Source organism: Kryptolebias marmoratus, linkage group LG19 (assembly GCF_001649575.2).
Source record: "Kryptolebias marmoratus isolate JLee-2015 linkage group LG19, ASM164957v2, whole genome shotgun sequence".
Classification (NCBI taxonomy): domain Eukaryota; kingdom Metazoa; phylum Chordata; class Actinopteri; order Cyprinodontiformes; family Rivulidae; genus Kryptolebias; species Kryptolebias marmoratus.
Genome location: NC_051448.1, coordinates 21,402,120 through 21,426,011, shown reverse-complemented (window position 1 = coordinate 21,426,011; position 23,892 = coordinate 21,402,120). Strand labels below are relative to the sequence as shown.

Genomic DNA, 23,892 nt, shown 5'->3' with positions numbered 1-23,892 from the left:
GCTGATAGAGCTGCGTGATGGTATTAATGGAGACTTGGCTGGACAACACTGTTCCTGGCGAGGCTATTGGGTTAGCTGGCTGTAAACTCTGGTTAGAGCAGAGGTGGAGCTGTGTGCGTTTATATAAAGAACAACTAGAGTATGGCTGTGGACATCATTGACACTCACTGCTCTCCAGATCTAGAATATCTAGCAGTTAAATACAGACTCTTCCATTAACCGAGGGGTTTTCTGCCCTTCTTATCATAGCTGTTTACATCCCACCACATGCTATCGCTGAGCTAACCCTGGAGAAGCTGTGCAGCTCTGTGAACAGCCAGCCAAATGCCCACCCAGAGGGAGTAGTGATTTTGGCTGGGGATTTCAACTGTGCCGAGCTCAAAACAGTGCTGCCCAAGCTCCATAAACACATAAACTTCCCCACAAGAGACAACAGTATTCTAGACCAGATGTACTCAAACGTCTGTGGAGTAGACAAAACCGAACCAGCTCCAAACCTTGGCCTATCAGACCACATCTCCCTGCTTATGATGCCAGCCTACAGACCAATAGGCAGACCCACCATAAAGGCATGTATGGAGGAAGGAGGCCACTGCATCACTGTTTTGGCACTGCAGAGAGACATTTTCTCTGAGGAATCTGACCTGGAGGGTTATGCATCTGCTGGCTTTGACTATATCAACCTCTGTACAGAGGTTGTATTGCCCAGCAAAACCCATCAGGGTGATTCCAAATCAGAAGCCCTGGTTTGATGGAAATGTGTGGTCATTACTTAGGTCCAGCTGGTCCCCTGACCTATTTGTCCCACTACCGTCAGGGAAGAGGGTTACTGCACCATCAGGACATGGACTAATGGGCTGAGGGACAGCCTTTTTTTGCCAGAGCGGTCACATCTATCCAAGCCAACCCACCACTGATGTTCTATTGTGCCATGAAGCGAGGTAGTAACAGAGCTATAACAGCTGACATATGAAAAGGTAAGCCGACTCTGTGGCTCAATAATGTGATGAAATGATTATATATGGGCTGTGCCGCCACTCAGTTGCAGGATTAAACATTAACAAACAGATTTATTACCAAAGGAAGATTTATAAAGACGCAGAGCAACTTTGTGTTTTGTTTAAAAATTAGTTAACCACAGAGAGAATTGCTAAACGGAGTTCATTTGTCATGGTTAGAAAACGATTCAAGGGAGATGTTTGTCACATTTAATGTGTTGCGCTCCTCATTTCTGAAACTTCACATCGTGGCTGGCCCAATAGGTGATTTATGACCGGCCAGAGGCAGCATAAGGACAGACTGATCTTTGTGGCCATTTCGCCGAAATGTTTTGTGAAAGTGCCTTAAAAGTCTATTTCATGCCAGAGTGTGGCCATCATCATCATCCTCTTACCTGATCCACGTCTGGTCTTTGGGAGGATTTCAGTGAGCCTCTTGATGCCGGAACCTGAAACACGAACACAAGGACACAGAATTACATGCATGTCCAACAGCAGGGGTCAGAAAAAGATTAGTTATCTGAAGGCAACACAATCACTCAGGAGGATTTCCACTGCGTCCTCAAACACCGCTCAGACGGTCTGAAGACCCCATTAAAGCTGCCCCACTCATCTGTTTTGCTGTTTCTCTCCACTGAATGCAACATGAAGCTTTTTTCCATCACATGAAAAGGCTTTCAGAGGAAATCAAATTGCTCTGTCCATATTTGTGAAGTTCGGTTCTTAAGCTGCATTATCCCATTCATGTTAGCAAAGTGCAATGTGCCACAAGCTAAAAGCTCAGCTTACATTGCCAGAGCGAATGAAAACAAATTCAAACTTATCTTTTAACAAATTAAATAAAATAAATATTGAGTAAAAAGCTACACAGGCTAAAAGTACTTGTTACAAACGTTAAAGACTCCGGAACAGTTTCTTTCCTACAGCTGTTAGACTCCTGAACTCTGCCTCCTGACACTCATTAGTAATTATGGACTGAAGACATACACATGTACACACATACACACACATATCATCAATAATCTTGAATTGAACACATACATACACATCGCACCAATATTGTATATTGTATATCCACAATAACATTGTATACTGTACATACACTTGTATATACATTTGTACATTTCTGCTCACATCTGTATGTTTTTAGATCAACATATATATTATATTTACAACTTGCTTAAACACTTCTGGATAGATGCAACTGCATTTCGTTGCCTGTACTTGGGACATGTATAATGACAATAAAGTTGAATCTAATCTAATCTAAAATCAATCATATCATTACCTCAAATTACATTAAATGGCGCAGTTTGAAAGAGTTTGCTCCTTTAGTTTTATCAGATATATTAATAAGGGTCATTCTCTGAAAGTGGGAACGTTTTGGCTGTTGACATTTTACATGATCATTACACAACAATTAAAAGGTTATTTTTATCTATTTTCTCACCTAAAATACTTCACTGGTACTCCTCTAAAAGATGTTTAAAAAAAAACTGCAATAGTATTTACACCAAATGAGAAATTCTAATTAAAAAAAAACAATGTGCTGAAAATATGGATGAAAATAGTGATTTAGAACTGTCTCAATGAACAGTGTTATTTCTTCATGTAAAAATAAAAATAAATGCGAATAAACATGTATAAATAAAGAACTATGTTTGAAATCAGTGTTGGAATTGATTTTTCTTGTTTCTGTATTTTTATCTTCACAAACTCCTCAGTTGAAATAGGGTTTCCGCGCGTAACTGCTTGTGTCCAGCAGTGTCACGTACGAATCAGACGAAATTAAATGGAAAGCAAAGTCTATTTATTTTGCAGCGTTGGACCAACAGATGAAAGCCTGGATCTCTAACATTCCCAGAGATTTTCTTAGAAATGACCGTTCTGAAAATGGAGATATTTGTTTAAAACATTGCGAAAGATTTTTGCGTCAGAAATCCACTCCGCTATGCCGAAATTCCTTTTTTTTTAATCTCACTGAGTACATGGAACAGAATGGTTTAGGACCTCTGGCAATAATGGATCCTAAAATGTAATCAACATCGGATGAAATTCACTAGAAAACAAAAAAATTAGTGTGTTTTGAATTTTTGACCCCGACTGTCCCATTATGATCCCACTTGCAATTCTGAAATGTGAATACACACTTAATGTAAACAAAGCACTCAGCTGAATCTACCAAAACATAAATAAGCAACAGGTTGCACCCTAATGTCTTTCAAAAAAGTGTTTTTTATTACTTAAATGTGTCTTTAAGGCAAAAACTATTTACTTAAATAGCTCAAGGTAACAAGCTTTCATTAGAGGTAAGATTTATTTTTTTAATAGGACAATTAGCTGTATGTCACTACATTGTCATATTTTCATGTCTTAAAATGTAGTAATTTCCAATAAATGTGCAAAACTACATCCTGCTTTTATAACCTTTGCTTTAAGTGTTTTAAAAAATGTTAAGAAAAGTGTCAGAAAGTTGCATAAACCAAGTAGGTAGCAAGCTGACATACTATTAGCTCAACAGTAAAACTGATCACTGCATTCTAGACACATTTTAAAGGAAACCCAAGCTAAGTGTACTAATTTTGTTAAACAACTGAGCTCACACAAGGAGCTGAATCCATCTGCATTATTAGTGTCCTTTTTCTGAAGGAAACCCATGAAGAAACTTCAAAATGTGCATGGGAAAACTACTACAACGACTTCTCATCAATTCAAATAGAAACATTACTCAGGTTGATATCATTCCTGGTCAAAGTCACAAGGAGCCACATCAGAGGGGCTGAAGAGCCACAGGTTGCAGACACTTGAGGTAAACAAATATCTCAGAATCAGTCAAGCATAGAATGTAAGAGAAGACATTTCAATGGAAAAAAATAAGTGAGTGAGTGAGAGAGAGACAGAGAGAAAAAGAGAGAGACACAGAGAGAAAGACAGAGAGAGATGGATGGATGGACAGATCTGAAGTAGTCTTCCAACTCCTTCAGGGAAAATTAAAATTCCAGCAGCATTGCACAGGTGATAAAAAGGAACTGTAGCAGCACACAGTGTCAAAAGTAACAGTTACCAAATATGAAAAAAGGGAACAACACTTTTGTCTGTCGAGATAAAACATCTGGGTAGGGTGGGGGGGCGTCATAAAGACAAAGCTTGGCATTCAAACATAGACAGCTTTTGCAAAATGTCTGCAAAATCAGCAAGTTTATTATTTCAGTGTTTATTCGATGCAACATTTAGCTTCTCATCCAAGAATCTTTCTGAAGCCAAACTGAAACTTGCAGAGTTACAGGTTTTTAAACAGCAGTGAGACGCTCTGTTGATGCAAGCTGAACAGCCTATGCGTTTTGGTCACTGCACTTTTCAGTCTGAATTGAGAAAGTGCCTCAATAAGAAGCTAAACATCTTCAAAAACTGAGAAAAGGAAGTTCATAAACAGTTCAACTCTAAGATAAGGCAGCACAACGTAAAAGCTTCCATTTACGCAGCACTTTTCTAGTTATTTCACCTCACAAACAATACAGGTCACATTCACACACAAACTCAAAGATTAGCGATAATTTGGGGTCAGTGTCTTGGCTAAGAACACTTTGACATGTGGGACTGAACTACCAACCTTCTAATTGGCAGACAACCATTCTTTCTTTTCTGAGCCACAGCTCAATCAAATGTTTGGGTCCAATGAGGTGTGTCTCCCCCCCAATTCTTGAAATTTGTAAAAGAAGTAATGAAAGAATCTCACCTCTTTCTCTGGCTCTGAAACTAAGGTGACAAAGTTGTTGGGGAAGACCCCGTAATTGCCTCCCGTCTCACCTCGCCACCAGCCAGGCTCTCCTGTGTCCTGTTAAAGAAACAAGCAAAGGTTTCAAAGCGGCCTGTTCAGTCATTTTCTACAAAATGCTGTCAGTTACCTTCCTACAAAAAAAAATACAATTTAAAAAAAAGGATCTTTCATTTCCCTACATGACCACTAGATGGCAGCAGCTTCCAATAGAACCAGAAGCCACTGAGGCTGAAGAGGCAACAGTTGTAAGTCACGTCTTCTTCTACAAAATGAGTCAGCTTTAAATCTGAGCAAGTTTTCTGAATTTAATCAGACAAAATGATTAAATTTGTATTTTTAAAACTTTGGCGGTGCAAAGTTGATTCGTTTTTCCCAGTGTGTTATTAAGGAGAATACAAGTGCTTTAACTAAAATGCCAGGTTTTTTTGTGCATGTGTACTTCTTTTTCTGTGTATATTCATCCATCTATCTTCTTCTTTCCTCTATCCACAGTCAGGTCGTCAGGAAGAAAAACCCAGACCACCCTCTCGCCAGCCTCCGGCTCATTTTGTGACTACTCCATGAGAAGTCACGAAGTCGGCTCTCACTCACGTGGTTGCGTGACGAAAATTGCATCATTTTGTTCTCGTAGCAGCTTTGTCCACCCCTTTGCAACACAAGGCCCTGGCCAAAATCTTTCTCACAGGTGTTTGCATCAAATATTGTATGAATGGTCAGAAGTTGTTGTGGGCATATTTATGCGGAAAAGCCTGTGAGCTTTAATTGAGTCATTTTGCTTCTACTGCTTCACTGAGAAGCAGCTGGCTGAGGCCATTAGAAAATACAACTGGCTTTACAACTTATCCAGCAAAACTTATAGACCCATGAACTTAAAAAGACAGAGCAAAGACACAGGCGGCTCTTGATAGCTGTGGCAGATATTTGCAAATGCCGTGTACTGTCTCAGTCCGTTTAATAAACAAGTCTGGTCGGAGTAAGGGAAGCAAGGACAGGATAGTTGAGAAGCCAACAGGAAGAAACCCGTTTTTAACACTGGAGGAGGAGGGAGGAGCTTCCTGGGAGTTTTGATCCGAGTGTCTCATGAGCTATGAAAGGTGTGTGCGAAAACAAACGTCTTACAACCATGTGACCTCAAACTGACTTACTGACGTCTTATGGAGCATGCTGGAGCCTCAACCACCTCAGCTTACTACTTTTAATGCAGAGAAGTATTTCTACCCTCAGCTCCCCCTGGATGACAGAACTCCTCAGCTTATCTCTAATTAGCCTGGTCAAAGGAAGCCCATTTCAGCCACTTGCATCCAAGATCTCATTCTTTCTTTGGAATGTAGATGGGAGAAAATATAAAAATAAGGAGCAGTACATGAGGTCAATCCTGCCCAAAGCAAAAGCAAAAGTCTTACATAATGACACCTCAATGGTATGTAATTATACACAATTGTTGTTTACATCTATTGATCCACTTGAACACATCAGTGATAGTACCTGGTGTCATAGGGGGTTTCAGGTCTTTCAACTATGACCCCCTCTCCCAGCCAACCCAACCAGGAGTGATCAATTCCAAGCCTGTGTCCAAGAAGTATTAACCCATTGCCTATCCCTCATGATCCACAGCCATCTTGAGGCCTTCTTTACAACATCTGAGGCTCTGTTGATGGCTTTCCTTCAATGCCCACTAGGCTCTAGGCCTTGCATAGCGTACTTCCAGTAAAGCCCCTACTCCCCACTTGGATGGGCACTCATCAAGTATGCTACCCCTGTCTGCAGCAATCTTCTACCAGCCTGATGTCTTTTCCCCTCTTTTTCTTGTTAGCCTTTTCCAACCTCTCCTCCGAAGGGCACTGTTAACACTAACATAACCACTTGTTCTCATTTGCATATAAAAATACACAACATAAACTTCAATATGCACATTAAAAGGTTCTGATCTTTAACATGTATTTTTATGTTAAAGATCAATGTGAGCTGTTTGAGCCATCGCCTCTATAAACAGATTCACATTGTGCAATTTTCAGCGGTTGTAGACAAAATCTTTTGCCAAGAAAGAATTGTAAGAAAATCTTTGGTTGTGAGCTTTAATCTGTGGTCCGTGGTTGTTCATGACAAGTGGGAGTAGTATGGGCTTCTGTGGCTCCAGAGACAAAGTGGCTGTCTGTTAACCAGAAGGCTGGCAGTTCAATCCCAGCTTCCCCCACGCCACATGTGTTAAGTGTCCTCGAGCAAGACACTGAACCCCATGGAGGCCCCATTCTGCGATTTGGTATGTAAACTCTGAATGTGAAATCCGTTTGAGCAATCAGAAAGACTAGAAATATAAAATGCAGTCATTTTACCACTTACAAACATAAAGCAGTGTGTGAGAAGTTTCCTGGGAAATTGTATTTTGCCCTGCAATCATATTGTCTTGTTTTGTTATTTGTAATGTTCTGAGTATTGCGGTAAAAAGGAAAGATGAATCTACTAGAACAACTAACTAACTGAAAACCCAAACCTGCTTCTTCATCATAACCCTTCAACAAACCCAACTGGCTAAAGGACACACAGTGAAGCCTAATCACCCTCAGCTGGGCCTTCATTGGGTGAGACTGTCTAGTGATGATGCATGGTTCCTCACATGCCAGGATCATAGGAAGAGAAGAGCTTGCTTTAGTTGCTAAAAACTCTCCAGTGGTTGAAAAGGACAATGCGTGAGCAGCATGTTCCCACGGACTTCAACTTTCTGGGAAGGTTTTGGGAGACTTTTTGATATTGAGAACTTTGAAAATCTAATGTTGACTTCAAATGTAACACATCTCATAAGACAGAAAAGAAACAATGAATGAAAGTGAAAGGTTTACAGGATATCATCCCACATAGTGGAAACATGAACTACACAGAAACTCTGTCCATCTAGATGACAGATCCAAGTGTGGTATGTTTTACCTATACAGCCAACATTTTCAGGTTCCCAATACATGGTTAAATTGTGTGTGATGTCATTCCCAGCTTAGGTGCTTTTAGGGAACAGCTCATACTTTGGCACCAACACATTTCTTCAGCGGGAGGCTTACCTTGCTTAGTATTCGGACAGTTTCTCCCTCTTTGAGGCTCAGCTCGTCCTCGTTCTTTGCCTCGTATGCAAATGCGACTTTATAGTATTCTTTAGCTGAAGAAACACTGGCACCTGTCAGAGTCAGAACAGTTTGTAAGACTTTGCATACAAACACAACAAGCAAGCAAAAAACAAATAAAAAAACAGAAGCCTTCTGCATACTTTGTACAGACATTTTAGACACTTCTTCTAAGCAAAAGAGCTAAAATACTAACTTGTCTTTTAAGTTGGGAAGTTGATGCATATTTTCTTAGGAATGCTGTAACACTCCTCCTAACACATACATTTGTGAGAAAAGGTGTGTATACACAGCATTACTGTTTTTATTCTGATCTCCATGTAATCAACAAGAATAGACAATAAGAACTTTATCAATGCCTCATTCCCACTGGATGTAGACCTTGGAATGACTTTAAAATTCAGCCAGAACACGGACGGTCTTTGCAGGATCTTAGCGAGGTCTTCAGGCACACATTAAGGGATCACCACTACGTGTGCTGGGCTTTGGAGACCTTTGAACATTGCCAACACTTCGAAAGAAAGTTTCTGGTGGTTTATCATCATGTTGATAGTACATCAAGTTCCTGAATGAAGTATGGGGCACCTATCCATGACATGGGGTCCACACACACTGGCATGGCATGGTCACGGTGAATTTGAAGCAGGAATGGCCACGCTGGCCTCATGCCTAGGCTATGACTGTGATTGTGACAAAGTCATAAAAACAACCTAGTGCAGATGTGATACTTGTGGTGGTAGCATCAAGCTAGCATGGCATGATCTAGCTACATCCTAGCATGGTCCGATGGAGTCATACCAAGGTCTCTTGTATGTAGAAAACAACAGGAAAAACCTATTTGGTGAGCATAGCAGCATCATGAGTGCCTTCACACTGAAGAAAGATTTCTTAATTTTCCCTCAATCCAACCATGGTTTACTAGGTTGTGGAGACCACACTGGGGTCATCACCCAGTTTGAAGGGGGCCTAAATGACTTTGTTTAGCAGCAACATCATCAGGGAGGTTTTTTTTCGGTGGCTCTAGATCAAATCTGGACAAGCATCTGCAGGATAGTAGCACAAAATTAATCACTGAAGTCATTCTGTTAGAGTTTTTTGGGTGCTGAGAATTTTCCCATTTTCTACTAAGCATCACTTGGGTGACTGGACTGGCATTATCCCTGAAAATACCTTTAGAATCATGGGAATGTTTTCCTGGTGAGCAATGGTAAAATGTACTTATCCAGAGAAACCAACTTGCCTTGGAATGATGTTACTGAGTCGTCTCTGAATATCCATTTTGTCCAAACCATGTCAGCCTTGACCTTGACCTTTGTCTCCAAACCATTTCATTTACTCACTTCTAATCCTGACCATTTTGGTCTCTCCCAATGAAAACATCTTCATCTTTGCTCCCTTCAGCACCATCCCGTTTTTTTTTTTTTATTAAAGCCACTGTCTCCAAACCAAACATCATAGTAGGCAGGACTAACGTCTTGCAGACCAGTGATTCACAACCCTGGTTGTCGAGGAACACTATCCTGCATGTTTTCATTGTCATTTCATTGTGTTTCTTGCTTAGTTTTTTTTTTTTTTGAACCTTTTTGGAATTTTTAGCATGTCACTGATGTCTGCAGAGGTCTGTTACCCACTCACTTATTCAGGTGTGTCAAAGCAGGGAAACAACTAAAACATGCAGGATAGTGTTCCTCAACGACCAGGGTTGGGTTGGGTAGACCATAGGTTAAACTTTTCATGCTGCGCTCCCCTCTTAGAGGAAGATGATTTTCATCCCTCATTACGGTGGCTCTGAAGTGAAAACCACAACAACATTAACGAAGCACACAAACAAAAATCAGAAACGCAATTAAATTAACAAACCGGAAAAGGTAGGTCCCAGTGGGAGACCTGAGAAATCGCTGATTGGACGACACCACATTTGAACCGGAAGTTGTTCCGGTTTTAGCGCATTTGTTGAAAATATGAATGTTATCGGTAATCATTTCTTGAAGCCTCTTGCCACAACTACTGCAAAGGTTCGGTGACTGCTCAACCAGCTCTTTCCCACAGTTTGGGCAATACATGGTGCTGTGACTGTCTTCCTGCCTACCGAAACATTGAAAGAGCAAAAGCCCGAACTTCCGGTTCAAAAGTGGTGTCGTCCAATCAGCGATTTCTCAGGTCTTCAACTGGGACCTACCTTTTCTGGTTTGTTAATGTAATTGCGTTTCTGTTTTTTGTTTGTGTGTTTCGTTTTTTGTTTGTGTGCTTCGACAATGTTGTTGTCGTTTGCACTTCAGGGCCACCGTACCTCGTGCTGAATGTCCCACTAATTTTCTCTGTCCGCCCCTGATTAAAAGTGACACCTCTTCGAGAGGGCAAATATTTCCTTCAACGATCTCTGCTCTTCACTTCTAGCTTAGTTGAGCACAGGCTGAAGAGTGGGTGTGGATTTACTGTCTACATTCCCTGGAACGCAGTCTGGTCCATCCCAAAAACAAAGGTCTTAATGGAAACAACGTCTACACGTTAGTTCTGCTTGAAATTTTTAGGCCCGAGAATTAAAATCAAATAAAAAATATGAGTGGTAACAAGCGCCCCACACCCCTCAGTTTGAGGAGCACTGCTGTAAACCTTCCCTTTCACTCTTGCAGCTATCATTTGTCCACAAATGCCCCCTCTGACTCTTTTCTCCATCCACTTCACCCTGCTTGCTCTCTTCTTCAGCTCTTGTGCACTTCCTGAACTAATCCACCTGTCATTCACACACTTCTTTCCAGAGCAAACCTCCACCTCTCCAAGCCATCTTCCACCTGCTTCCTACTCTCACTACAAAAAGGTAGACAACAAAAAGCTGTTTTTTATGTATGCTTCTTGTTTTGAACTGAAGCAGATTTATATGGGAAGACATGTTTACCTTTGAATTTGCTGTCAGCTTCCTCCTTGTGTGAGTCGTTCATGGTGGGATGAGCGGGCTTTGCAGCTGATGGTAATGATGGGACTTGCTAAAATGAAGCAAACCATACAGATGGGGTGATTCATCAGACACGAATGGAAATGTGTTTTTGCACGGAGGAATCGACTCTATAATCAGTGTATCAGAGCTAGAAATGTATGAAACAATGTGAGCATAAAGGCTAATTAAATGGTGATGAAGACTTCAATGTATGGAATCAGAGAGTGACTTTGATGTCCTGCTTTTTGCCAGTTACACTCCTGTATCACTGGTTTAAACCTGCAGCAGGTAGACAGGTAGAAAACAACTCTTTTGAAGGCATGACTGAGGTCACATGAAGAAATGTGATGGTGTGAAGAGAAGAGAGGACATGCCAAATGTGGAGGTGCACAAGGAGTGAAGGAAAGCGAAGGAAGCAGAGTTAGTGGTGAAACAGAGTGACGGCTGCCGTGAAGAGGAGACGGGGAGAAGAAGGGAGAGTTTCAGAACAAAGTTAGACTCTAAAATAACGTGGGATGTTCTGCTAACACTATCGCCTGGGAATAATCTGTGTTCAGTATGTCAAGATTTACAGAAAAAAGCATCTTTAGGTTTCTATATAAAACTTCAGATTTCTTGAATGTACAAAGATCAGTTCAGTACTTTCTCTTCTGGTCTCTTTTATGAAAGCTTTTTCCTGCCGCAATTTCAATCTCCCCACTGAGGGGTAAATAAAAGAATATATATATGTATAAAAAAATAAATAAATAAATAAACTTTACATACACAGAGCTGCTGCTGTCAGTAGAAATGCAGGCTTTAAAGTTATTCATAATACTTGTGATTAAATAAGGATGTCAACCTTGACCTTAAATATCAATATAAAACAATAAAGACTTAATCTCAAAACTGCATCAAAACGCAACTGTTCCATCAATCCAATCGCATCTTGCGCACGTGTAAAACGGTACAGCAGTTATATCGAAAATCCCCAATGTGTGCATCAAAATATCTACAACTGAATATTACAGTTTTTGTTATAGTATTATAGCTATAATACAATTATTATTATAACAGTATGTGATATTTAAGCAGCAGTAATAGTAGCTTCATTTCTGTTTCAAGATAAAAGCAAATATTTTTTTGTGATACAATTAAAAAAAAGAACTATGGTACAGTTAAATTGTGATATTTTTGCTCAAAGTTGTCACACAGACAGAATTTCACACAAGCCCATGTCTAGAAGTCGTTAAAAACTAACCCCACATAGAAAGTGCTGTCACAGAAAGGTTACTGTTTTAAGTCATGCTGAAAAAAAGATTAATTTGTGTGAAACAGGCAGAAAAAGTAGAGAGCAGTATTCAGTAGCGTCACAAACTTGGCAAAGCAGCTCAAAGACTGACATCAAGGTCCTCATAAGAATTTTCAAAAGGCCAGTAAAACTCCTGATTTAAATTATTCAACGGTAACTATCAGCAATTATGTGTTACACAAACTAGCCATCTGTTAGCAAGAAGCTAAAAGTAATAGCCTAAAAATTAGCTCATGTGAATGTGGAGAGTAGGAAGAAAATGCAATCAGTAATGTTTGTTTAGACAGTCCTGATTAGAAAAAGAAAGAAACATCTTTAGTTACTTTAGAAGTCTTGAACAGAAGATGAGAAGAGTTGACCAGAAGCTACACAGAAACTTTACTTAGTCAACAATAAAACATGATGCCAAGTCAGTAAAACCACAGCTAACAGCAAGACACTGTGGCTCAAAAGAACTGCAAAAAAACAAAATAGTTCTGTCTTCAGTAGTTTTTAGTTGTTATTTTTTTAATTGTTTCTGTTATTTAAAGAAAAAAGTATTCAGCATCCTTCTGAGTAGCTGTATGGATCCAGTATCATAGGAACCCTGGGTTGAACAGTTGCCAAAAGTGAAATGGTTGTTGGAAGCAGGCTGTGATCTAAAACACTGCCTCAGGTTTACACTGCAATTATGCAGAGTTCTGCACAGTTGCTGATGACAGCACAAACAGGTGTATTCATAACAAACACCTAAAATGTGGATATGTTCCTTCTGTGGAACTCACTACAATTATTGCTCCAAAACTATGTCCTGCTCAACATGGGTCACTTACCACCTGGACTTTTATATACAGTTAAACCAAATGTTTACATGAACTGTATGCAAAGACAACCTTTTTGTCCTTACCGTCTTGACATTAAATCAGACTAAACATTTCCTTGTTTACTTTCTTCAAAGTCATGCACCAAGATTACTATGCCTTTAAACAATTTGGTAAAGCTCAGATGATGATTTCATGATTTTGGAAACTTTTGATAGGTTAGGTGACAACATTTAAGTTAATTAGAGGCACACCTGTGGATGTAATTTAAGTTACACCTTTAAACACACTGCTTTTTTGTGTGAATTGTCAGCCTTCACAACTCTGGTTCATCCATGGATACAGTTTACAGATGCCCGAAGGATCATGTATAAAAACTATGGGGACATCCTGCCATCATGTTGATCAGGAAAGAGATGGGGTTTGTGTTCCTAAGATGAACTTATTTTGGTGAGAAATATGCATATCGACTAAAACAAAAGCAAAAGACCTTGTGAAGATGCTGCTGAAGCTGTTTAGAGTCATTATCCACAATGAAATGAGTCCTGTACCAACATGGGCTGAAAGGCCACTCAATGAGGAAAATGTCACTCCCAAAGAAATGCACACAAACACAGACGCCTTAATTTTGGTAGACATGTCCTGTGGTCTGATGAAACTGAAACTGAACTATTTGACCATCTTTATCATCTGGAGGAAAGGGGGGGGGCTTGTACCATCCAAATTATGAAGTACGGGGTGGTAGAATCATGTGGGGGTGTTTTGCTGCAAGAGGGACTGGTGTACTTCACAAAATAGATAACACCACAAGGAAAAAACATTATGTCAAAATTCAAGACATCACTCAGGAAAAGCCAGGAAGGTAACACTTGGGTGCAAATGGGTCTTCCAAATAGATAATGAACCTAAGCATACTGCCAAATTAGTAATAAAATGACTTAAGGACAACAAAGTCATTGTTTTGGAGTGGCCATCACAAAGCCTTGATCTCTAGCCCACTGAAAATCTAAAAGTTGTGTGTGATCAAACCTGACTCGGTTACACTAGTTCTGTCAGGAGGAATGAGACAAAATTCCAGCAACCTATTGGGAGAAGCTTGTAGAAGAATACCCATAATGTTTGACCCAAGTCATATAATTTAAAGGCAATGCTATCAATTACTGATAAATGGACTATACTTACATAGCACCTTTATAGCCAACCAGGCCACTCAAAGCACTTTACAACACAATCTGTGCCCTCATTTATCCATCCACACACATACATCTCTACAAAGCTAACCTGAATAAATCTTTCTATGGAGACTAATCAGTGCTTTAAACTCCATTCTTACACCAATGGGCCACACATCAGAGGCAATGAGGGGTTCAGTGTCATGTGACTGCTGCCTGGAATCGAACCTCCAACTCTGCCCTTGGAGGACGACTGCTCTAACCACTGATCAACAGCCGCCCTAAGAAATACTAAGAAAATGCATGAATTTGAAGAAAGTAATAATTTAAAAAAAAATCTCTCTCATTAGAGTCTTTAGCAAATAGAAATATTTTCGGAAATCCAACTGACCTAAAACAAGAAAGGTTTTTTTTTTTTCAATGTCAGACAGTGAGAAAAAATGGTTCTGTGTCTTTTTATATGGTGTTACCAAGTTTAAACTGTATCAGAGTTCTGACTGCTAGATTGCGCTTTACAGACATTTGTACAGCTCAGATAATATTTTGTGTTTCTCCAAATCAACACACCTCACACTGGAAGCACACTTACTTGATTATTTTCTTCTTTTTGGTTGCTGACTGTAGGCTTTAGTTTGCCCGGCCCATCTTTGAAAATGTCTCCGAAGCCAAGGAGTGGGCCTTTTGGGGGGTGGCGAATGGAATTGTTCCCTGAGGCAGGCTGAGGAGATGTGGGGGTAGTGGCGACCTCTGTCCCACTTCCATCTGGGAGGAGAAACAACAAAGTGAAACAACAAAACTTTTCTTCACGATGCTCAACATCTGAAGAGTTTTACTCCGAAGTGGACATTCTAGTCCAGTGATGTCCAATCCTGGTACTTGAGGGCCACTCGCCTGCATGTTTTAGGCGTTTCTCTGCTTCAGCACACCTGATTTGAATGAGTAAGTGAATAACAGGTTTGTGTACATCTTGAGGACATGCTGAGGAAGTATTTCAACCAGTAAATCAGGTGTGTTGAAGCAGGGAAACACTAAAGCGTGCAGGGTAGCAGATTTTCAGTGGAACTAACTTTTGAATATTCAAGAAGTCGTTAAAATATGTGAATCTGAATGAGACTATTGCTTAAATAAGTGGGTGTCTTTTTCCAGCGACACATGGAAGTAACACTGTGCTAACACTGCCACAAGGTTAGTTGTATGTTTGTCCAGCACGGTAGATGGCAATTTGCGATGAATTGTGTGCAGCTATGTGCACTTAGCATTGTTAAACTTCGTTCAGCAGAACAGCTGACCTTCCCTTTTAGATTGGTGGCAGTCAGAATATGTAGGGGAGCATTCAGTGGGCAGCCAAGTCAAGATTAGAGTCTGATTCAGGCGGCAAGGCGACCCATATCAAAAAAGAAATCTATTTTCAGACAGGGGGCTGAGAGGCACATGAGTTTACCGAGGCGATGGGAGAACGCGCCCCAAACACGAGGGCAAAGGAGAGGGAATAAAGGGGAAAATGAACAGCCACTGAACTGGTGAAAATGAAGAAGCACAAATCCTCAATTTTCAAGCAGAATTAGCAAAGGTATGCATCTGACTACCCAAATCCTCTGTTCCATCAAAGCGTTTTCAGCTGCAGGACTTGTAAGTAGAATGTATTCACCACAAGTTGTCATCCCAACTATGTACACAGAAATTTTTAAACAACAACAACAACAACAAAAAAAAAAAGAAAGAAGCAAAAGTCCTAAATCTTGAAATGGTTGCCAACTAGGGATGAGCAGTGATTTCTAAATATTCAAAGTTTAGTTAAAATGGGCAAATTTGAAGAATTAATGTCACTGTCAAAAAACACAGGTACCTGTAGTGACACGCCAAAGTTGTTTACTAAGTGTGTTTCCAGTTGGGGCGCTTTTTCTTTTCCCAACATAACACCTACCGCCCCCACAAGCAAGCAAGGAAAGAAGCAAGGACTGACAAGCTAATGGCTAGTCTGAATGCAGCTAAGATCAAAGTGAATTGCTGCCATCTTCAAACAGCTTTGAATTCCAAAGTTTCATAGCAGTTCACACGAATACTATTGGATAAACATCAACACTGCTGTCACTTTTGCCATACAAAAATATTCCTACGGAATTCTGTCATTTGAAAGAACGAACAACAACAGAACAGCAGAATACCTGTCTGGTGGTTTATTCTGGTAAGAAGCCTCCCTGAAAGTCAAACATAACACAAATTTCATTTTTCTTTTTCTCCCTCTCTGGTTCCAATACTAAACTAGAGACGACGCTCACCTAGCACCGCTGAAAGCCCTGGCACTGAAAGACTGTGCTAACTTAGCACCACTCCTTTACTAAACCAGAGAAAAGAAATGTTTTTGTCAGGAGCTGGAGATGGGCGCATGGAGTTAAACAACCAATTAAAATGTTATGAGTGCCATCTTTGTTTAGTTAGTCAGTTTCGCTTTTAATTTGCCTGATTTAAAACACAATAGTTTGCTATAAGGTGAGTAAGAGGTTTAATTAGCAGTGGAATAACAGCTTATCACTGTCCCTCATCCTACTGCATAAACACGCTGCATTTCTACACATTTTTGGCCCTTTTAGGCTCACCAGCCCTGGGCTAGCACTGGAACCTCTTTAGTTGAAAACCCTTACCTGTCTTTATTATGATTTGATTGAGCTGCAGACTTTATAACAATGCTGTTACCGGTCACATTAGCAGGGGTGTTGTTGGGCTCTGGTTCCTCTCCCGCGGCCTCTAGCTCTTCAACAAAGTTAGATGGAAAGAGTCCCGATTTGCCGTTCGCAGTACCGCTCCACCAGCCCTCCTCCACCTGCAAACAGAGCAAAACAACTTCACCGTCTGCCTGCCCTCCACTTCTCAAACTTGAAGTTCTTGTGGTTTCATGTGAACAATTTCATAAAGGGAAGGGCCTTTTGTCTCGCTCATTCTCTGCATGCTCTGACTTGCTAAAAACACAAGCAGCAAACCTTCTTAAGTTTAAATAAACACATACTTCAAAGATTCTAGCAAATAAATCACGCTAAAATGCATGTGAAGGTTGGAAAATGCAGAGAAAATAGTGACAATCTCATTGGTGCTTCTCAAGCTTCAGCTTTTAGCAAGAAGTTCATTGTTGTCAATGAAAACTAATTAGAGATCTGAGCTCTTAACAGACTCTAAAGTCAAAAACCTTAATTACCTCTTCTGTGATGTCTATAATATCTCCCAGTTTGAGCTCCAGTTCATCTTCGTTTAATGGTTGATAATCGAACACCACCTTGCACTGTCTCTTCTTCGGCTCTGTAAGGAAAAAAAACTTTGTTACCTAAACAACATAATGCTCGTCCGGGAGAGTCTTTGCTTCCACTGAGTGTGAGAACTGGAACAGGTGATATAATCCTACATGTGGGTCAGCAGCTGAGAACCCCACCCCACAGACAGCACTGTGATTGTTCAGTGACAGAAAATGAACACGCCCGGTCAGACAAACAGAGCAGTGAATGGAGTAACTTGTAAATCAAATACACTAGTTTTAAATCAAGAGGAAAAATAATAATAATAAAACAACAACAACAGGTTCAGGGTTTCCCCCAGAAAAGACGCTAAGCCCGGTGGTAGGTGGCCGTTCGATTAAAGTTGACAGGGAAGTTGAAAATATGGCTATTTATTATGTGATATTGTAAGATATTTGTGTCAAATACTTACACAATTACAGTTTTACAAAAAGGCACTTTTGAAATACCTTTTTAACAAAAATACAATTAAAATAAATACTAACTGATTGCACCTAATTTGAATCCTAATTTAAGTCACATTTACAAAGAAATTAAATTAACATAAATAAAAAAGTGCAAACAAAGCACCAACACACATCTCACATCAAGGCCAATGAATAACAACTGAAAAACAGAGAGATGCTGTACTGTACTGTGCTTTTTGTGCCACAGGCTGCATGTTGGATCTCTACATGTAACAAAACAAAATATCTAATGCTGAATTTAATAGCAACATTTTACTGTTAAACAAGCATAAATTAGTATGCGTCATATTAATATTTTCACTAAGTACAAAACATGCTTCTGAATTCTGCTGCTGAATTTCGGCTCAACTAACCATTGTGGTCTATAAACACTACTTTTTATAGGCTGCAGCAGTAATCTCCTTCCATGAGTTTTGAACTGCTTGATTATCTTTGTGATCTCTCATTGAGGGATTATATAAATGCTGATACAGGTGAACCAGCTCCGCCAGAGCACCGAAATTATGGCGTGACTTTTGTTCCACAAGGTTGAGCGAGCAGTGACACTGATTTGAGGGCACAGATCGCTCAACTCTGACAAACTGCTCGCACCTATAACTGGTTACTATAATTTTACTCAGCACATGAATGAGGAACCTTCTCCGATCGCTCCACTTTGCCACATCCAATACGGCGGCGAAGTTGACGTACGATTTGGCGCTCAATCGGGCATCTACCATGTATGTGGAACGTAGTATGTACAAGGCATGCTTTGATTGGATGAAAAAGGCCAGTCTGTGATTGGCTGGTGGCGTGGCTCATTTACATACAACTTAGGGTCGCGAGCACAGAGAGCGCAGAGAGAGCCAAGCGAGCAAGCAGCTTGTCAGAGTTGAGCGATCTGTGCCCTCAAATCAGTGTTACTGAGCGCTCAACCTGGTGGCACAAACTCCGTACAAAATCGGCCATTTTGAATGGAGCGCGGTGAGCACGGTGAGCGCTGTCCGCGCGAAATTACCAAAACTGGGAGGTGCACGACCGTGACGCAACCCAGCGCGGGGCCTTCACATAGGGGCGGGGACAGCGCGATTGCGTAACTGTTGGCACGTGCACCCTCGCAACAATTTGATGCGGGTGAGAAGAAAAAAAACTGCGTATAAAAAAATGACTTATTTTACAATAAGTAAGCAGAGCTTAGCCTGGCGGTGGGAGAGGGAAAGCCTGGCAGCCCGCCAGGCTTATAATACACTGGGGGAAACCCTGAGTTGTTACAGTGCATTAGACAAAGGTCAGTGGGGAAAATTTATTTGTAACATTTGCCTTTTAGAAAGCTGGGACAGATTTATAATCCATTTTTAGATGCATCACAATGCAGACATGAACGATTCTGAATCAATTTAAATATAATATCTAATATTCATTATTATTTATTGTTAATAATCTCCTGCAAAAGGCTCTGAAGTGTGGAAGTGCAGCACCCAGACCAACATGCTTAACTTTCTGAAATTAAAAGCCAGTGTTTGAAAGTAATTCAGATTCTATGAAGCTAAAGGGGAAAATAAAGTCTGCAAGAGTCACACTGTATGGAAATTATTTACATGTTTCACTTGGAGAAGTGACAATGTGCTGGTCCTTGGTGCCTCTGCTAAGGTAGTATCTGACTGAGTTGTGACTGTTAACATTTAGTTGGCGAACAGCATTCGTGACGGAGTCCATAGTGGGCAACAAAATAATTGCGTACAGTGAACACAAAAATAATCCTTAATATTTTTAAAAGCTGTCAGCTTGCTGGTGACTGGGACGCAAACACTCAGAATTCAGTGAGACTCCAGTGGAAAATTCACCTATTTTCTTGCAATTTTGAGTCACCAATTACTCTCCGACAGATGCATCTACTGAGATACTGTCTTATGTTGCACATTTTGAAGCCACAATAGAACGTCATCTTTTTATGCTGAAGACACTGACACAACCATTTCCACACAGTGGTGGAAACACTGAAGCAAGCAGGTCAGATAGCTCTAACATGTTAGATATCCATCACCACAGAATCTCACTGTTGTCAGCATTTTTATTCTATTTATTCATTTAGTACCCATAATACTGGCTGAATAAAAATTATTAACTGCAGTTTAGAGCAAAATATTTTGCTTCTTTTAGATCTGGGAAATTCTATGCTCAGAATTTTGTTTGAGGTGTGATTATGGATAAATCAAGTTGCATCCATATTTGTTTTATAATCACACCACGGAGCTCTTAATCAGAATCAAATAGAATTGTTTTGCACCCTAAGGTACAAAAATGTAACCTTCAAGGTAAGCTAATGTACCTTTATAGGTATAGTTATTTCACTATTTTTTATTGTACTTGTAAAACGCTGGTACAAAGTCTATCATCCAAGGCATAGTAATCAAGAAAGTTTACTTAAACTAAAACGTTCCTTTAAATGATGCTCAATGCACGTGAACTTTTTCCATGCTTGCCAACATATAAACACAGATTCAGCTGCACCAGAAGTCAGCTAATACAGGATATTGAGAATGTTTATGTTTAGGAATCATTATTAGGAGAATACTATACTATTTATATAATGATGAGAAATACTGGTAAAAATAAACATTGGTCCATTTTAAATTTTAGGGTTTAAAAGCTAAAAATCAACTCTTTTCACCAGAACTGGTGTAAAAAGTTCCCGAAATTGTGCATCACTAATGAACGGGACATAAATGAGAGCTTGCAGATTACAAAAATGCATTGTAAACTATCATTAGTGATTTTCTGGCTGCTTTATGCTAACTGCGCAAGTTAAATCAACTACAACTAAAGCTACAATCAACTACCAATAAAAAGCCTAAGAAGTTCCTATGTTTTGCTGGTGTAAAAACACTAAAGAAGGAGGCCCAATCAGTGCAAGTTTAGGACTCCATTTGTTTAGTTCAATGACTCATCATTACCCTTCACATTGCAGACATTAGAGAACACTGCTTCTTCAGCTAAGATCAAGAGCGGCTGCTAACATAAACACTACAGAAGATTCTCCACAGGAAGAACTGCTCACCCTGGAGCAACAGGTTGTGACTTTTTTACAAAACAAACACATTGACATCAAACATGATGACATCTCCATCTGTCACACCTTGCCTAACAAATCTGATAAAATCAAACCATCTATAGTTATCAGATTCATCAGCAGGAAATCAAGAAATAATTTAATTATACAAGCAAGAAAACTGAAGGGAACAAATGTCTACATAAATGAACATTTAACTAAAAAAAATGGAACCATTGCAAGAGAGGCAAGGTTGCTGAAAAAACAAAAAAAATTAGCTGCTACTTGGACACGGAACGGAAACATCTGGATCAAAATAAAGGAAGGAACACAGGCCAGAATGGTTAAAGAACTTAAAGATTTGGAAGTATTTAAATGAGTTAAAGAGGAGACAAACCACAAATTTAAATAGCTGAAATAACTTGGTAAAAATGAATTAACAATAAAACGGAAAATGCAATATATCCAAAAATATGACAACATATGAAAACTTGGAGTCAAAGGTTTATAGTTTAGATGATGTGGTTGATCCAGAATTCTTTCCTGTAGTTAACGACTCTGAATATTATAATGAAGAGCAATTTAAGAATATCATTACAACAAACGGAGGTCTTTCTATTATCCACTTCAATAGTAGAAGTATAAACGCAAATTTATCAAAAATAACAGATTATTTAAAACAGTTAAACAGAACTTTTTCAATAATAGCACTTTCAGAGACATGGCTTAATGATTCATATATAAATAATATTCACATTGAGGGGTATGAATTATATTACAAGAACAGAAGCAATAAAAGGGGTGGTGGAGTCGCTCTACTTGTTAATAAGGAAATCAAATGTAAAATAATTAATAAAATGTCATTGATTATGGATAATATAATGGAAATAGTAACAATTGAAATAATAAATAAGAATTCTAAAAACATAATAATTAGTTGTGTATATCGATCACCAGAATCAAACATAGAGCTATTCACAGATAAAATTATGAACATCTTTGTGGGGAGTTGTAACAAAACAGTTATTTTGTGTGGTGACTTTAATATTGACCTTGGGAATAAAACAGACTCAAATAATATTGGTACATTTATAAATTCAATGCACAGTTTAAATCTTTATCCCCTGATATTAAAACCTACCAGAATCACAACTCATAGTGCAACAATAATTGACAACATTTTTACAAACATAACAAATGGAGAAGTGATTGGTGGTATTTTAACAACTGATGTAAGTGATCATTTACCCGTTTTCATGATTTATAAAAATGATCAATATAATACAAAAGCAGTGACAATCAAGAAAAAAATAATAAATACATCAAAAAAGGCTTTGGATAAATTAAAGAATGATTTGGGAAAACAAAACTGGAAGGATGTATATGTTAATGATGTAAACAAAGCATATGATATTTTCATGAATATCTTGGGTGCTTTATATGAAAAGAATTGTGTACAAAACAATTACACAAAGAGAGACGTTGACAAACCATGGATGACAAAAGGGTTGAGAAATGCTTGCAAAAAAAAGAATAACTTGTATTCATGCTTCCTGAAATTAAGAACAAAAGAATCGGAAGATAAATACAAGAAATATAAAAACAAGCTAGTATGGATTATAAGAAAGCATAAGAAAGAATATTACAGTGATTTATTAGACAAAAGTAAAAGTGATATGAAGGCAACATGGCAAATAATGAATAGTGTTTTGAAAAATAAAGCAAAATCAGGTATTTCACAATATTTTGTTAAAGATGATAATGAAATATATGATCAGCATGAAATTGTAAATGAATTTAATAATTATTTTGTGAATGTTGGCCCAAGTCTTGCAGCTAAAATACCAATAGTCAAGACTGTAAGTCATACAGTGATGGGTTGTACAGAAAGTATTTTTCTTGATGGAACTGACAAAGAAGAAATTATGAATATTGTAAAAAATTTTGCAAACAAAAGATCTAAAGACTGGGTTGACATGGACATGATGTTTGTGAAGGAAATAATGGGTTGTGTTATTGAGCCGTTTACATATATATGTAATTTATCATTTTCAACTGGAATATTTCCAGATAATATGAAGACAGCTAAAGTAATTCCTCTCTACAAGAGTGGTGAAAAATGTATGTTTACAAACTACAGACCAATATCCCTGTTACCACAGTTTTCAAAAATTTTGGAAAAACTGTTTGTGACCAGATTAGACCAGTTCATTGATAAACAAAATATTTTAAATAACAATCAATATGGTTTTAGAGCAAATAAATCTACATCAATGGCTCTAATGGACTTAATAGAACAAATAACAACTGCTGTTGATCAAAAACAGTGCTGTGTCAGTATTTATGTGGATTTAAAGAAGGCATTCGACACCATTGATCACAATATTCTCCTTGAAAAATTGAATAAATATGGCATAAGAGGCCCAGTACTACAGTGGGTATCAAGTTATTTATCAAACAGGAAACAGTTTGTCCAAATAAATGATATAAGATCTGAACTCTGTGGTATCACATGTGGGGTTCCTCAGGGTTCTGTTCTTGGACCAAAGTTATTTATTTTATATGTGAATGACTTGGTGAATGTGTCGGGGTTGCTTAAATGTGTTTTATTTGCTGATGACACTACATTTATTTGTTTGGGTGAAGACATAGAACAGATGTTGGAGATGATGCAGACGGAATTTGTAAAAATACAAACTTGGTTTAAAGTTAATAAATTATCGTTAAATATAGATAAAACTAATTATATGATATTCAGTAATAAAAAGAGAACTGTCAATGGTACGTTTAAAGTTGAAATCTGTAGAGTCAGTGAGGTGAAGTTTCTGGGTGTCATCATTGATGAAAAGTTAACATGGAGAGCTCATATAGATTATTTAAGAACAAAAATATCAAGATCTATTGCAGTACTACATAAAGTAAAGGACATATTTAATGATAAAGCACTATTTATATTATATAATGCAATAATTGTTCCACACTTGATTTATTGTATAGAAGTCTGGGGGAATGCATGTAAAACTATTACT

The 23,892-nt window shown here is 38.7% G+C and overlaps 1 protein-coding gene across 1 annotated transcript in view; it reads right to left on the bottom strand.

Moving 5' to 3' along the window:
- LOC108249898 (CD2-associated protein) overlaps positions 1-23,892 on the bottom strand; it is a 94,827-nt gene that overhangs the window by 25,866 nt on the left and 45,069 nt on the right. Inside the window, exons 4-10 of the mRNA XM_037981710.1 lie at positions 17,275-17,375; positions 16,779-16,905; positions 14,674-14,846; positions 10,783-10,870; positions 7,827-7,939; positions 4,735-4,833; positions 1,394-1,447 (exon numbers count right to left, since the gene is read on the bottom strand). Coding sequence (XP_037837638.1) covers positions 1,394-1,447; positions 4,735-4,833; positions 7,827-7,939; positions 10,783-10,870; positions 14,674-14,846; positions 16,779-16,905; positions 17,275-17,375 — 755 coding nt within the window. The remainder of the gene's footprint in view (positions 1-1,393; positions 1,448-4,734; positions 4,834-7,826; positions 7,940-10,782; positions 10,871-14,673; positions 14,847-16,778; positions 16,906-17,274; positions 17,376-23,892) is intronic.